At 35.8% G+C, this 18,463-nt stretch overlaps 1 protein-coding gene across 2 annotated transcripts in view; it reads right to left on the bottom strand.

Moving 5' to 3' along the window:
* Positions 1 to 18,248, bottom strand: part of Cals (calsyntenin 1) — a 98,796-nt gene extending 80,548 nt beyond the window's left edge. Inside the window, exon 1 of one of the 2 annotated variants that reach the window (XM_081740158.1) lies at positions 18,010 to 18,248. In XM_081740158.1, the coding sequence (XP_081596284.1) occupies positions 18,010 to 18,100 (91 nt within the window). In that variant the 5' untranslated portion in view covers positions 18,101 to 18,248. The remainder of the gene's footprint in view (positions 1 to 18,009) is intronic. The other variant, XM_081740156.1, reaches the window with a different exon arrangement.
* Positions 18,249 to 18,463: the final 215 nt, after the last annotated feature.

Here is an 18,463-nt window from a genome sequence, read left to right on the forward strand (position 1 = left end):
TATTTAAAATAACGTAGTGGAAATGAGAAATATGGTTGTACCTTGACAACATAGTGAGCTGCTTTCACTGATGATGGGAGCTCAGAAACACCCAAAGTTCTTTTTGCGTATGTATGTGAGGGTGTTTAACGTCCCGTTCAGCAGCGAGGCTATATGAGACGTGGGCCTGCTGATTAACGTGGAATCCGAACCACATGAGCTCCCGCCGGGAATCGAACCCGGATTTCCCATGTCAAAGCACGTACACTAACCGACCAAAAAAAAAAAAAAATATAGGAACCGGTAAGCATAACAACGCCATTCAATTTTTCCAATTTCGTTTAACATCGCTTACATTGCTGATCGTGGAGCTTCTCTTTAAACTGCTCGCTGATATTTTGGACATCAAAGTAATTACGCCTCTACTACGTGTTCAATTGACAGTGAGCTTCGACTAAAGACAGGGACAGATCCTAACGACGTACAATTCAGTAACAATTTAGGCCGTTGTAGGTTGAAATATGCATTAACAAAGTGCCATTGTGTAATTTCTTAAAACGGCCAGGAGGGAAGGTACCCGTGGCAACATGCAAGAGCTGTTTATGAATAACAAAAAGTGACAATTTAACTAAATACCTAAAGTATTATCGGATCGATCTTTGATTATTAAACACCGGGAGTAAACTCCCTGGTCTATTCCTCGATATGTTCACTTTCTGAGGAGGTTGAATTATGATGTGTAGCCATATAATGAAATAAACCAAATCATCTTCACTTCTTTGTCACAGTTCTAGGGGTCTACGAAGCAAAGAGAGTCTCTGGATCGCCCTATGTCACCAAGCTGAGTCATGGCTCAAAGCAAGAGGATGAAGAGTGCAATGAGATAGGGCCACTTCATCCCTGACTGAGAAAACCGCCATCCACCGACTAAAGAAGGGAATCAAGCTTCAAATTGGACTTTCAAAAGACGCATTCCCAGCTTTCGCTTTCAAGGCATTACTCCGTCCAGTAAGGCTAGAAGTTACCAGAGTTCCCGTCCGCATTCACCCGACTTCGGTGCCGAACGTCAATGCGAAAAAATGACCAAAGCTGTACCATGAATTATCAGCTAAACGAGATAAACGAAGTCCAAATCCGAGGCTCTAATTGTCATATTCGATCCTATGCTGCAAGATGCAGGATGAGCCAACACAACCACCAATCTGGAGGACTAGAGGGTATTGTAGCATAATGCTGAGTGATGGAAACGCCACTTTTCCGACGCTGGTACCAATTCCTTCAAAAATGAAATGAAATGAAATCTTTAAGCGTTACGTCCCACACTTATGACGGCTAGGATAAAGGAGACTGTGATGATGATCAATGAATGAAATAGTGGAATGAAGAAAATGGGGGGAAACGAGAGAACCCCAAGAAACCCACGCACACGGTGTTTGTCAACCACAGTTTACTTGGCGCGAGCTGGAATCGAACCACACCACCAAGAGGTGAACGCTCTACCAGACACACCGCGGACCCCCACCAACTCCCGTATGTCTGACTCATTTTTCATGTGTTTTTGTAACACAGACAGGGTCGGAAATTAAAAGATATAACTGGATGTATACTGTAATTTGCTTGCCTGTACGATCAAAACACTACTACACTACAGAAACACGGTAATTTTAAACCTAGATTTTAAAAAAGGTAGGAGCAATATCATACCAACAAATCGCTTATGATGATAAACAGTCTTTACGTGTTTCGTTAATTGTTTCACTGTCAATTCAAATATCTCCACGACATGACCTTGTTTGATGATGATCTTTGGAGTCATTAGAAAAAAAAAAAAAAAACAGTATGGTGTAAAAAGTAATATTTGAAAACGTTATGCTATGTCCTAGTAATGTAAGTCCAAACATTTACTTGCAAAAAAATTACAGAAAATAAAAGTACAAAACTTTCACTTGCAATGTCAGTAATATAAGCTTCATGACACGACACAGTAAAGCTACTATATATGCTACAATATAGTAACTTACATGGGTTAACATATTTTGCTGCGCATATGCCATTTTCTTTTTTAGAACCTTAAAACATTTTTTTTAGCAAAGAAACGAATGACGTTGTGCTCGAAATGGTCCGTTATACACCAGCACTGCTATATCGCCACTTTTTATACCATTAATTTTCATACCAGCACTTTTAGAAGCAAAAATTCTATGGCCAATGTTGAGTTTGCATAGTTTGAAAGTGTACCGTAGTTTCACAATGTAAAACCATAGTAATTTTTTTTTTTAAATTTGTATGATTAATCTACCTACTACACAACTTTAGTTCATGATAACTTTAGTGGTCAGACTCCAATAGTTGGAAATTTTCCAATATTCTCCTGTATATAATTTCATTTCAAATAATAATACAGCGTATTTAAATTATTATTTATTTGTCTCAAAGCCATATAAAGTAATAACATACAATTACTGCAACAGTGAGGCAATTTTGGGCATCTGTAACACACGTGTATTCGAATGCTCGGTTCATGCTGAAAACAATGACCTATGAACCATGAACCTGTGGTAATTAGGGACACTAACAGGGAAGCCGAATGTTTATTTAACGAATTCCGGAAAATGCTTTTCCCACTTATGCATCCATTACACATTTGTATGCCATCTTTTGAAAGTTTGGTTCTTGCTAAGGAGCATGATGTGTGAATCATGAACCTAAAATAACTAGAAACCGAGCATGCCTCCTTTATACAAGGCCGGATCCACGATTGTCTGAGAGGGGGTGCATCAATAACTACCAAAATAACCAATCATACTGAAACTCTTCAAAGTGACGTGACAATATTCTTTACCCCTAACAATACTGATGCATAGAACGGAAAAAATGTACTTCTCGCCTCTTGCCTTCTGTTTTCTTCCCTACTTGACAAATGTTATATTATTTTGCTTGGTGAATAATTTTCCTTCAACCTGCAGAAAGTAGACTTTAACTACTGCTTTTGCAAAGCTTCGCGTTGCTTTATTTATGATTTATCAACAACTCTAATTCAAAAAGTAATTGATTGCATTGTAGTTCACTTACATACTGCATAAATAGATGTATAAATGAAGGTACTTTCCCTGACGTACTAAAGCTGTCTAGGGTTGTTCCAATTTATAAAAAGGAATACAAACATTGTACAGCTAGCTATCGTCCTGTTTTGCTGGTCCCTATCTTTTCGAAAATTATCGAATACATTATAAAAATACAGTTATGTGATCATTTGGAACAATGCAATTAGTGATTCACAGTTTGGATTTAGGGCCGGAAGTCTACAGTTGATGCTATAGACTCATTAGTAAGCAAGGTTTTACAAGATTCTGAGTCCAGGGATTTTGCAAGGGCCACATTCTGACCTGAGCAAGGCTTTCGACTGTATTGACCATAATCTATTATTAAATGAATTGGCGTATTACGATGTAAGAAATACTGGTCTAAATTTATTCAGGATTTACCTTAAGGATCGTAGACAAGTGGTATGTGTGGGAAGGGAAAAGTCACAAGTTGCACAGGTTGTATATGGTGTACCGCAAGGCTCAGTACTTGGGCCTTTACTTTTTACTATAATGGTTAATGGTTTACCAAATTGTGTAACTACTCAATTTTATATGCAGATGACAACATTTCTCAGTGTTAGCCACGACTTGGAAAAATTAGAAGAAATCACAGAAAGAACATTATCTGAAGCAGGATCGTGGTTTAAAATGAACGGTTTTTTTTCTTAATGAAGGTAAAACGAAACATTTAAACTTCACTTTAAGAGCAACCGTGAACAATTTGCACAGTGTAAAATTTTTGGGCATTATTATTGATAAGTTATCATAGGACTCTCATATTCAATATATTACAGGAAGACTTTCAGGAGTTATATATTGGATAAAAAATTTGAGAAATCAGGTACCACAGAATGCGTTTTTTCAAAGTATCTTACTATATGGTATACTGTTATGGGGAAATGGTAGCCATATGAATGACGTTCTGTTGTTACCAAACAAAAAAAAAAAAAAAAGTTGTGAGAATAATGATGAATGCAGATAATACGTGCCATTGTAAACCATTATTCATAAGATTAAAAATAATGACGGTTATCAATTTGTATATATACAATGTGTTGATATACACTCATGTCCAAAATTATTGTCGCATGTCTACAAATATGTTGTTCTAGGAATATAATTTGATAACGAATTTGACCGGTATTTCTTATAATGTTAGTATGTGCATAATCGGCAAAGACATGTATGTGGCAAATTTCATGTCAAAAGAGCAGTAAATAAGAACAATAAAACGAAAATAAAACTTTCTTTTCCATCTAGCAAGATTTTGTTTTACTCATTCTAATTTTCGTATTTATAATTCTTTCCCTATGAAATTTACCACAAATATACATTTCCCAATTATAAACATAGTATCAGTATTAAAAGTGCCATGCAACATCATTATCAAATTATATTCTTACAAGAAGACAGTTATATGCGACAATCATTTTGGACATGAATGTACATAAAGGGCAAAACGTCAGAAATATATTATAGGCATGACACACTCATACAACAATAGAAATAACAGACGTGTCAACGTACCATATTTGAGATTAACAAAATCACAAAATAGCTATGAAGCCATGAGTGTAAGGTTGTATAATAAATTACTTATAGAACTGACACGTCTATGGGTAGTTTCAAAAATAGATTATATTCTTGGTTAGTTAAAACACCATTTTATTCAATAGATGAGTTTTTTGAATACGATATTATTTAATTTTTGTAAAGTAATAATATTGTGGTGAACTTTAGTACTTTATCACTTATTGTAGATAATGAACAATCACTATTGCTGTACATTATTGTAGCAAGTTATAATTTGATGTTGTCTATGACTATGTAGCTGATTCGACAATAAAATGTATTATTATTACTATTAAGCCCCACACGGAAACATAATGGCAGAAACTTTTGGAAAGCACCGCTAGCTTCTCATTTTAGATAGTGTATATTTACAACGAAGAGCGGGGTGCACGTGCACCTTTGCACCCCCCTAAATCCGGCTATATATATTCTTTGAATCATAAGAGCTCCTTTGTAGCTATATGGCTGATTTAACGCGCCTCAGACGTGGGTTCAAATCACGGTGGGAGTTCATGTGAATTGTATTTCATATGAAACTTTAGGTTCATGCATCATAGGACCTCGGTGTTAAAACACACTAAATTATACTCCAACTAACCTTGAATAATAGTGATCCAAGAATTATAGAAGGTTTAAGGGGTCATTTATATACCATATCACTAAAATATTAAATATTATCGTAAAGGTATACTTCAGATGATTTCGCAGAAACATAGCACATAGTTGTGTATCTTGATTTGCAAGCTGATACTGGCAATATGAAACTGTATGATACCGGCGGTATGAAATCTCTCACCTTAACGATCCTATCCTCTCAGAGAAAACAAAATTTCATTTAGTTTGAAAGTCACCTTCGATTCCATTGAAATCTGGTACGATTGAAAACAAACTGAGAGATAATAGTGAATATAAGATAAATGGTTCAAGAACTAAACTAATCTTTCCAAGTATGTCACTTTTTCAATGGAACATAAATGCTTCAACAGTCATCTTGAGGAACTGAAACAACTGGTATCTGACCACTCGTCGATAATTCTATGTTTGGACGAAACTCATTTTCAGCGTAGTAATCTATTTCTTCTTGCCACACGATTTATAGGTGTGATAAACACCGATGGTCGCCAAGTCTGACACGTAACCATTGCTGTACCCAATGGCCATCCTTCTTGGTACATATTAATACAGATTCCGGGTTTGAAGCAGTTGCGGTTCAATCTTTTATCCGTCGTCCGATCATCACATGTTCCTCATGCTTATGCCTTTTCGGCAGCCGATTTGATTCAATTTTACAATTAATTTGAGCCACCTGGGTTGATTATTGGAACTCCATCTAAACTGATAACAGAGTTCCTTGATGGGAGTAGGGTGCTTGTCCGTAATATATCGTCTGTGTTTCGCAGTCAGTATTGAAACAATAGCAGTTAAGTTTGCTGTTGATCATATACTACAGCTCTCGCTATGTCGTGTGCTTATCTACACTGACTCGCCAAGCGTTATTAAAGGCCTGCGGAATATGTTTAATAAACACGCTCTCATGCAAGATATTCTTCTGAGATACAGCAGCTACTGTAACAGGCCTATGTTGTTGTTGTCTACTGGGTACAAGAACGAGTAAGCGAAATGTAATACTGGTGAACTTTTGTATCAAAGACGAAACCCTTTACACATTCTAAATAGTGCGTGACGTCAATTGTAAATATTGTGAAGACTGTATGTACTGCTGAGATTCAGTATATTTTTTTAGAATGTACGGAATATTCAGATCCCAAAGGTCTGTGGATACTTGGGGACATTCAACAACACAAGTCAGGTATTTGGAAAAATTATAATTATTTATCGAGACTATATTTTCAGATTTATTCATAAGAGTGAAATATAGCTTTCTCTGAGGCTCTTCTTTCGATCATTAACTTGTTTTCTTCTTCTTCTTGTTATTATTATTATTATTATTATTATTTATTTCAGTTTTCATTTAATATTGAATAAGCACTAAATCTATTATTATTATTATTATTATTATTAGGGGCATATTGTTCCGTTTTCTACTTTGTTATTTATCTTTTAGCTTTTCAACAGCCTCTGTTTTAATGTGAAAGTCGGAGACAGTGAAATAAATATTATTAGGTGTTTCTGTGATAAATGAAACGATGATCTAAGTTCAAAAGGATCCTGAAAGAAAATACAAGATAGGAAGTTACAGTCCGGGTCAAACCTCATGACGTTTAAGGCGTGTTCTCCTTTTTTCACAAAATCCAATGCAAGTTGGGCGACGTTATCTAATAACTTTGTTTCTGGATTAGAAGATAACAATTTCAAACGTACGACCTTATGATATATGTCACTATAACATTAATAAATTTGTAATAACAAATTTGCCTTTCAATATCTTAATTTCTCGCGTTAATGTTTCATGTTATGCTTGTATACGAAAGCGAAATTTGACAACGTCGCACCTGCACACCATCGGTTTCGACAGACGTCAAGACGTTTGAGCAAGAATTTAGTAATAATATTTTACCTTATACGTTGACATATAAATTCCTTGATTACATATGTGACTTGTAGTATAAGGTTTGAAATCAATTAGAGATTAAACCAGTTACACTTGAGTCTCCTTCCATAGAAACTTACTAAGATGGAGGCTAATACATACAAGCGTACACATACAGTGCTCCAAAATTCCAGGCACCAAGTCACTTTAGCGAATGGAAATTGGTTTGGCGCCTAGCCAGAAAATATATGTTTGGAATTGGATTTGCATTATTATAGGGCCTGGTTTTCACAACTAGCGCCAAGGTCAGAAATTTTTCAACCAACGTATTATACATATAAGCATTATGTGACATTACATAGCATCATTCATTACATGTACTGATCTGTGAATGACAAAAATATGGTGTTGGATCCCAATGCACTGATTACCCATCCCCTGTTTTCCATTTTCTTGAGTAACATAGTATTGAATATTTATAATATGGCCGAGATACGAGCCATACAAATTCGCGAATGGGGTGAAATACATTTCTCTCTAAACAAGATAACTTTTTACCTATAACAGCTAGGGGGTTCAAATTTGGTATATAGATACATTAGGTCGATACCAAGATCCAATAACCGAACCAGCCTTCTAGGGTCACTCTCACGGTCAAGAGGTCAAATTATTAAAAAAAACTAAAATGTATAGAAAGAGATATGTGTAAGCAGACGACACATACATACAAAATACAAACAAATTGGTCACATTGAAGAGTAGGAAAATTATTTTTCTAGGACATCATTATTTGTGCTTAGTGCCAAATATTAATAACAGTTTACAATCCCATAAAGACAATGCACGGTTTTCAAGTTAACAAATATAATATACATTCACTAAGGAATATAGAAGCACAGGCAAGAAACCAAGGTTTGGGGGGGGGGGGCATGAATGTGTTAGGAGGGGCAAATCATTAAAAATTCTCTTACAAATATCTAAATTGTGTTTTTTGTATTAATAATGGCATTTTGTACTGAGGTTTAGGGGGCCTTGCCCCCTACTTCCCCCACTGGTTGCGGGCCTGTAAAAGCATTATGTTAACAGCTGTATCGTACCACTGCAAATTTGTGTCATTATTTGGAGACGATACTGATACATCTGGTTATCGTTTAGTGAGATAGGTATTTCGCGACCAGCTGCTAAAAAGTTGCGAAAAGGAAACAATAAAAACCACAATCTATTGCGTTATTTTGCCATCTTCCATCTATATTTATATAAGAGCTCACTGAGTTGAGAAACATGTACTCCAGGTCTTGCTCTATGATACAATTTGTGAATTTGTTGCTTTAATCTTTCGATACGTGTGTTATCAGCCATACCATACGAGTCGATTATTCCAACTATATCATGTCTTTAACCCCAAAAACCTAAATAAAAATGTCCATCATCGGCATACGGGAAGATCAACTGAGACTGGAGCATCCTTTCATCGCAATATTGACGTATGTCACCGTACTCGAATGTCGCAACATTGTACAGCTTCATCAGCAAAACTTCGTCGAAGACCGAATAAATACTATAGGGCAGTGTGAAAAAGGTCGGCCAATTATTCGAATGACTGTTATCGTTTATATATCCGCTCAATATATAAAATTAAATATCGATCACAGAAGTTGACACGTCCCGGGTTGGATCCAGGAAAGGTAAAACCTCTGAAATTGAAGGAGCTACTCTTCCGTCATCATAAAAGTTGAATCCTCTGCCAGATGTAATTGCTGTGAGGATTGAGTCGTATTGAGCAGTTGTCCACCGTGTTGTGCGGATGCCGGTTTTTTTTTTTTTCAGATAAGAAATATAAATTAAATCTTTGAGTTTTACGTCCCACGGTTATGCCGGTTAGGCTAAAGGAGACGGTGATTATGAGAAATGAATGAAATGGTGGAATGAAGAAAGTGGGAGGAAACGGGAGAACCCCGAGAAAACCCACGCACACGGTGTTTGTCCACCACAAAGTTCACTTGGCGGGGGCTGGGATCGAACCCGGGACCCCAAGCACCAGAGGTGAACGCTCTACCACTGAGCCACCGCGGCCCCACTTCCAGATAAGAGTATAAATCTTGTACTATTTGTAGTTATGTTTCGGCGTCATATTCATTACTAATCAGGGTTGGCAAAAACCATGGTTTTTATTTTTAAAAAAAAAAAACAAAAAAAAACGGATTTTTTGGTTTAAACCAGGTTTTTATGGTTTAAATAATTTGCTCTATATATTCATATCATATATGGACAGAAATAAGTTTGTTTCGCCTTGATGTTATTATGCAACAACCGGGTTATGCTGGAAGGGGTCACATAAGCTTAAAGCGGAATACAAACCGCTTCTCGGATTACATCCGAGAAAAATTGTCCTCCATTTGAACTCGGAACCAGGACTAATTGGCCACAAATGCGATACGTCTGCCGACTCACTCACGAAGGAATCCTGATAAAAAGATACGTTGTACTGATCTTTACATGCTTCTTAATATAACTGTCAAGAGTCATTTCAGAAGGACAAAAAGATAAACAGTTGCACAAGTGAAACCATTACACAGAATTGCATATGAACAATTTCAAAGTACTACGGAGTACAGAAGAACTAATTTAGTTCAAGTTAGTTAACAACGACTTTTATTGGTCGAAATTAAAGAAATACACCGACTTAATCTGCATATCAATAAGAAAAGTGAATAAAGATACGAATCATTTGAGTCCACTTTGGCTCAGACTCATTTTACATAAATAGATACCAAAGATACTTATTTCACTAAATGCCGCTCGTGCCCCCCCCCCTTCCCACACACACACACAAAAAGTATGGCATTTTCGATGTATTTTATCAATAGTAAACATTGAAACGCAACAATATTTAGAATTTTTCTTCGATTGCAATTACATAACAATAATAACAACTACAAAAAATCACAAAATAAACATTTATAAACTTATAAAAAAAAAGTTGCTTTTGTAGTATAATCTTTTTGAGTAATGAATGGGGAATTTAGGTCTGAATATAATACGAGTAATATACGGGAGTGAAACGTGATAACCCACAAATGTGTGTTCATCAAGATTTTACAAACACTTACACTTTTACGATTTTTTTTTGCGTGTTTAAACCAGTTTTTTTTTTTTTTTTTTTTTGAAAAAATCAGCTGGTTTAAACCACCTTGGTTTAAACCAGCTAACCCTGTTACTAATATCCACTTTTTTCATAGAAGTTTTTATGTCTATATTTTCCTCAATTATTTTAAGTTTTTTACGGGTCACGGTGCATGTTTTGTCTGTATTTTTCTTGTTTTTGAGGGTGTTTTTCTCCATGTTTACACCAGACTCAAATCTACAGTAGGATATCAGGGATGAAAAATCCTAAATTTTCTTCATATTTCCGACACGGTAGAAGTGCAAGTAAATATTTTTTTCATCGGAGCTCAGTGAACATTGGTTCGAACATTATGCCGGATAATGTCTTGAATCTAGTTATCGCAACATATGTCAATCCCAGGCTAGCTTCTCTGTTAACACAGTCTATTACAGCTCTGTCAAGTATGATGCCTTGCGCTTTGTGGATTGTGAAAGCGTAAGCTGGTTGTAAAGGTTGTAAAGGAAGGATAAAGGAACCATTATCTTCTCAATTGTTAGTAACAGTTGGGACAGGTACTGATTTCTCATGTTCGTTGAAAGTCGGTCTTTTATAGTTATCAAAGCAAACTATGAAGACTAATGGCTGATGTGCATGGGAACCTTCTCCACATTTATAAACAGTCGCTGTTGCAGTACCTAGCGATCCATTAACGATACCACAATCCACCAATAAATTTGTTCGTAACAGGACACAGGTACCAACAGACAGCTCCAGTTTCTGGTACAAGTACCCGGCTTTAACTTCTATTGCATCCTTACCGCTGAATGGCACGTTGGTAGTTTCAATCAGTGCAACGGATTTACCGAGTTCACTCATCCTGTGCTAATTATATGATTTTACGCTTTCGCAATGATAAAAAAAGGTGAACAGCGTTAGAAAATGTTATCTCCTCCGAACTGAGGGATAATATGCCACGTGGTCTTGTCTTCAGTGGTGGTTATGCCGTGCGACAGACGATCTAAGATATCTCTGAAATTCTTTTGGTCTTCATTACTTCCACTTTGTCAATGAACATTTTGAGTTCGAACGTTTTGTCAAAATATCGACATAATTTCTTGCCCATTTATATACATTCAGTTTCTTTCAATTAGCATAAGGAGACGAATCTTTTACTGGTTGTAATTGTCGGGTATCACCAAAGAGAAAAGCACAAGAGTCTTCCGAAGCTGCTGATGTTTTCATTGCATTTGCCTTGGAGACATCTTAAATGGGTAGCATATAGTAGCTTAATCCTGCCATTGAAAATTCGTCCAGTATCAAGAACTTTTTCGGCAACATATATTCCTGAAAACCAGGGGTGGCAAAAACCATGGTTTTTATTGAAAAAAAAACAAAAAACTCGGTTTTTTATTTAAATAATTTGCTCCATGTATTTATATTACATATGGACAGAAATGAGTTTGTTTTGCCTTGGTGTTATTATGCAACAACCGGGTTATGCTGGAAGGGGTCACATAAGCTTAAAGTGGAATACAAACCGCTTCTCGGATTACATCCGAGAAAAATTGTCCTCCATTTGAACTAGAAACCGGGACTAATTGACCACAAATGCGATACGTCTGCTGACTCTCTCACGAAGGACTCCTAATAAATATACGTTGTACTGATCTTTACATACTTGCTAATATAATTGTCAAGAGTCATTTCAAAAGAACAAGAAGATAAACAGTTGCACAAGTGAAACCATTATACAGAATTACGTATGGACAATTTCATAATACTGCAGAGTATAGAAGAACTAATTTAGTCGAAGTTAATTCACTACGACTTTTATTATTATTAGTTAATAGTTTTATTAGTTAAAAAGAACAACTACTTAATTTGTTTATTAGTAAGAAAAGTGAATAAAGATATGAATTATTTGAGTTCACTTTGGCTCTAACCCATTTATACATAAGTAGATACCAAAGATTTCAATGAATGCCACTCGTGAGGTTTGTATTACCCCAGCCCCCCCCCAAAAAAAAAATCGCCATTTCGATGTATTTTATTAACAGTACACATTACTGAAACGAAACAATAGTTAGAATTTTTCTCTGATTGCAGTTGCATAGCAATAATAACGAACTATAAAAAAATCTCAAAAGAAACATTCATAAACTTACATATATATATATATATATAAAGTTGCTTTTGTAGTATAGCCCCTTTGAGTAATGAATGGGGAATATAAGTCTGAATATAATATGAATAATATACGGGAGTGAAACGTGATAACCCACAAATATGTGTTCATCAAGATTTTACGAACACACACTTTTACGAGCATTTTTCCTAAGGTGGTTTAAACCAGCCAACCCTGCTGAAAACCTTTCAAAACTCTGACCCTGAAGAGATCTGAACATGTTTAGAGGTGAAAGTCGGAGTACTGAATGTACAGTACTGCCACCAATGTTTACAGCAGCAGATCCAGTGGGAGCAACGAGAATATATGAGTTTTCACCAAAGGTTGCACTAATTTTTGAAACAAACTCAGAAATTAGTGTACTTTTTCCTGATCCTGCTCTACGTTGGACAAGAACAGTTCGAATTGAGCTGCTGCTGAGCAAGTCCATCTGCTCGTTCAAAATATCCATTACCACATTTTGTTCTTCGTTTAATTGAATAGAACGTTTGCCTGGTGAACTTTGTTGAAAAACAGTGGTCTTTTCTTCTCGAATGTTTTTGATGAAGTCTACTAATTACTTGTACTTGACTATCTTTCATTTTTACGTGTTTCATTTTCGAAAATGTGATTTGTTTAAAATTACACTCATACCTCCTCCTATGGTTTTAATGGGGTTTGAATCTATCATAGAAACCTCGCCATTTTCGTTCCACAAGCGCCTAGTATTAGTTACCAGGTAGAAGGAAGTATTTAACTAAACTTGTCTTCACTACAGTCCAAAAATAGCTATGGTCTGCCTGGTGACACTCGTTTAATTGGGTGCATAGTCAGACTATTGTCAGCCAAATTCCATTATTTCTGGCTCTTTGGACCAGTGGTAATAGTTAAGAACAGCTACTTCTCATCTCCCGTGCACGAGGATACATCTTACTGTTGCACTACCTAAACACCCTAAGTACAAGGGCAAGAACTCAGTCTATTACCTACTTTTTAACATCCTAGATAGTCAATGAATAATTCCTGAAAGTATGGCGTTTCTCGTCCTTCCCTAAATGGGAAGTACGGCTCCTTAACTATAACCGGGACCAGTTTTCAATACAACTGAATTCAGGTTGCTTTCCAATTGGCTCATCATGTTAGATCAATACTGGAAATTAATGTTCCCATCGGTTGTAATAATGGACCACGTGCACCACAGTCGCGTGCGTTAAGGCAATTCGGTTTGATTTGATTTTTTTTAGTTTAGCGTCCCTTTCAACAGCGAGGCTCCACGAGACGTTGACCTACTGATTAACGCGGAATCCGAACCAAGAACTTCCGCCGGGAATCGAATCCGGGTCTCCCACGCCAAAGGTGCGTACGCTAACCGCTTAACCACGAGGGAGCTCGTAAGACAATTCGGCTACGCAGAAACTATGTATTAAAAGTATTACAAGCGGCTTCAGTCACTGTTCTAGTCAAAGTAAAATCTTACCGACATATGTGTTTTTCCAATGAATTTAGGATGATACGTCCAGCTTGCAATCATTGTTATAAAGGATCCATACATCGGACAGATTATCAATCAAATAATTACTCGCCGCCTGAAGTAGGATTCTTAGTAAAATGCATGCATAAGATGTTATGCATGTCCATCAAATTTCAAGAGGTTACTTTCGAATTTCCATGTTTCCAGTAATAAAGTAATCGGAAATATTGCACTTTTAAATCACAATAATTTCGATTGAAATTAAGGAACCCTATCCAGCCTGTATTGCTTATGAAACAAAAATCCGAATATACATCTAGACCTACAAAAACTGATCCGCCACACACTGTTCCATAAAAGATTTTGTATTTCATAGTCAACGACGATTTGGATGTTGCTATCCGGAAAATTAGTTCTGGCGATATGTACTGTCCGCAGAAATTAAATCATGTAACTGCAAAATTTGAGCAATTAATATTAATAATAGCCGTCCCAGTTTAGCATAGGCTTGATTTAACATTTACGGAAGAAATGTGTTACTTCATTTTCAGAAGCGCGACGTTATAAGTACTTAAAATATACTGGGATCATACCTCTCACATTAATGAGGTAGAAATACGAAATGCAAAGTGTGCACTTTAACACGTTATACTATATAAGCAGGCCAGCAGGCCATGATGAAAGAATAGCTAATATGAGAAGACAGTGTACAAAATGACCATAAACGTGTCGCAAAGAATGCTTTTATGTCATATGAGGTGTTTTTCCCATCTCCTCGTTTATGTACACACCCACTGTCGCTCACATGCCTGCTCCCTATGGACGCTGTTGCTCCTCCGCTCCGACTCAGATATTCGTACCTTACTAGCGACCTAGCAGATGTTGCGTCGTGCTTTTGATGCCGTCGGTTTTATGATACATATCTATACGACGTATTATATCCATAAAAGGCAAGCCCTTCTAAGGTGAATCTGAACCCGTAATGCAAATCTTCTTAGAAAATTTCTACGATAGTAGTAAGAGCAGGGTTGGCTGGTTTAAACCAAGGTGGTTTAAACCAAGGTTTAAACCAGCTGGGTTTTTTTAAAAAAACAACTGGTTTAAACCAAACAACAAAAAAATGTTCGTAAAAGTGTGAGTGTTTGTAAAATCTAGATGAACACACATTTGTGGGTTATCACGTTTCACTCCCGTATATTATTTGTATTATATTCAGACCTAAATTCCCCATTCATTACTCAAAAAGATTATACTACAAAAGCAACTTTTTTTTATAAGTTTATAAATGTTTATTTTGTGATTTTTTGTAGTTTTTATCAGGGTTGGCTGGTTTAAACCAAGGTGGTTTAAACCAGCTGGTTTTTTCAAAAAAACCAACTGGTTTAAACCAAAAAACAAAAAATGTTCGTAAAAGTGTAAGTGTTTGTAAAATCTTGATGAACACACATTTGTGGGTTATCACGTTTCACTCCCGTATATTATTCGTATTATATTCAGACCTAAATTCCCCATTCATTACTCAAAAAGATTACACTACAAAAGCAACTTTTTTTTACAAGTTTATAAATGTTTATTTTGTGATTTTTTTGTAGTTGTTATTATTGTTATGTAATTGCAATCGAAGAAAAATTCTAAATATTGTTTCGTTTCAATGTTTACTATTGATAAAATACATCGAAAATGCCGTACTTTTTGTGTGTGTGTGTGGGGGGGGGTCATACAGACCCCACGAGAGGCATTTAGTGAAATAAGTATCTTTGGTATCTATTTATGTATAAATGAGTTTGAGCCAAAGTGGACTCAAATAATTCGTATCTTTATTCACTTTTCTTATTGATATGCAGATTAAGTCGGTGTATTTCTTTAATTTGGACCAATAAAAGTCGTTGTTTACTAACTTGAACTAAATTAGTTCTTCTGTACTCCGTAGTACTTTGAAATTGTTCATATGTAATTCTGTGTAATGGTTTCACTTGTGCAACTGTTTATCTTTTTGTCCTTCTGAAATGACTCTTGACAGGTTATATTAAGAAGCAGGTAAAGATCAGTACATCGTATTTTTTATCAGGATTCCTTCGTGAGTGAGTCGGCAGACGTATCGCATTTGTGGCCAATTAGTCCTGGTTCTGAGTTCAAATGGACGACAATTTCTCTCAGATGTAACTCGAGAAGCGGTCTTTATTCCGCTTTAAGCTTATGTGACCCTTTCCAGCATAACCCGGTTGTTGCATAATAACATCAAGGTGAAACAAACTTATTTCTGTCCATATATGATATGAATATATAGAGCAAATCATTTAAACCATAAAAACCTGGTTTAAACCAAAAAAACCTGGTTTAAACCAAAAAAACCGGTTTTTTTGGTTTTTTTAATAAAACCATGGTTTTTGCCAACCCTGGTTTTTATTATTGTTATGTAATTGCAATCGAAGAAAAATTCTAAATATTGTTGCGTTTCAATGTTTACTATTGATTAAAAAATCGAAAATGCCGTACTTTTTGTGTGTGTGCGGGGGGGGGGTCATACAGACCCCACGAGAGGCATTTAGTGAAATAAGTATCTTTGGTATCTGTTTATGTATAAATGAGTCTGAGCCAAATAATTCTCAAATAATAATTCGTATCTTTACTCACTTTTCTTATTGATATGCAGATTAAGTCGGTGTATTTCTTTAATTTGGACCAATAAAAGTCGTTAACTAACTTGAACTAAATTAGTTCTTCTGTACTCCGTAGTACTTTGAAATTGTTCATATGTAATTCTGTGTAATGGTTTCACTTGTGCAACTGTTTATCTTTTTGTCCTTCTGAAATGACTCTTGACAGTTATATTAAGAAGCATGTAAAGATCAGTACAACGTTTTTTTTTTTTTTTTTTTTTTTTTATCAGGATTCCTTCATGAGTGAGTCGGTAGACGTATCGCATTTATGGCCAATTAGTCCTGGTTACGAGTTCAAATGGAGGACAATTTCTCTCGGATGTAACTCGAGAAGCGGTTTTTATTCCGCTTTAAGCTTATGTGACCCCTTCCAGCATAACCCGGTTGTTGCATAATAACGTCAAGGCGAAACAAACTTATTTCTGTCCATATATGATATGAATATATATAGAGCAAATTATTTAAACCATAAAAACCTGGTTTAAACCCAAAAAAAAAAAAACGGTTTATTTGGGTTTTTTAATAAAAACCATGGTTTTTGCCAACCCTGAGTAAGAGTGAAATTCAAAGTATGTCATAAATGTATGTTTACCTAAATTAGGACTACATGGATTCTTTTCGATTCCTTTACTCGATTTTTTGATTACATTGTATGAATAGCTATTGCTCTTCTAGCATCAAGTAAAATTTGTGTGCAGAAAGAATACCAAATATTGGCTACTAACATCATTACTTGATATATTTAGTTCGGTTATTCCCCGGCTTACTAAATAAAAGTATTGTGAATATGCTGAATATCGATTGTAATTTTCCATATATTATGATATCCACAACCAGTAATCTCGTTATGTTTTCATCATCGGCGCTCAAGATATGTTTCACAATTTGGCCTGACGGCTCTACCACAATCATCCCTATTTGTAATAATTATAGGCTTAATTTGCTTCACAACCATCGCTGAATAGAAAACAAACACAAAAATCCTATAGTAATCATTAGTTTCAACGCAGAGGGTTTTCTTTTGTTTTACATCTTTTTAAACAAATGGTTCAGACCGTATTCTGGTACACACAATGAAGCTTACAAGAGAAACACTGCACACATGTTTCATATGAACATCTGTCATTTCTCTTACAAAACGTAATTTAAGATATTGGTATCACTCCGTAATAGATGAAAATATTCATATCTCTTTCAAGATAAACATTATGTAATGGTTGATTCATTTTATTTGTCAATCAACATGACCTTCTTATCACCGTACCACAAAAAAAAAAAAAAAAAAAAAAAAAATCCCCACCTCAAGAACAAAGGTTGAGTTTACAACTATTCCAGTGACCTATCTCATTTTAATCATCGTCCGAACGACAACGCTTTTAATTTACAAGTAAAGGTTATCAACAAGTATCAATATTTGTTTCCTTTTTCCTCTATACTTAAGAATTTATTATACAGAACGATGCTTTGCACCATAACTTACCTCCATCTCTGGAAGTGGCTGCGGTTGTGGCATTTATTGCTACCACAGCACTTCCGAGACATACGGCAACTAGCAGATATTTTCCCACCATGGGTTTTGTTGCGAACACTTATCACAAAAATTACACAGGGGACTAGAAACTGTCGAAAAATAAAAACTTTCACACCACCATAGCCTTAGACCCGATAGCAGGTCCTTTGTAGAAAGTCCCGGATGTAGAAAATCTATCGCAGCGAAATTATGTCCGTGGTAGCCGAAGTGACACACCTGCGCATGCCACGTGACCCATGACATCATACTATTGAGCGACAAACGTGGGTAGAGAATCAGGCAATGAAGCTTTACGCTAGAGTCAGTGCGGACATTTTAGGGCATGATATTTGTAGATAAATACAAGACCTTGAATCATAAGTCAAGGGAAAAAATAGAGAAAATTTTGTCGCTACAGATTTAG

This window comes from Thermobia domestica, chromosome 15, assembly GCF_964235325.1.
Source record: "Thermobia domestica chromosome 15, izTheDome1.hap1.1, whole genome shotgun sequence".
Classification (NCBI taxonomy): Eukaryota; Metazoa; Arthropoda; class Insecta; order Zygentoma; family Lepismatidae; genus Thermobia; species Thermobia domestica.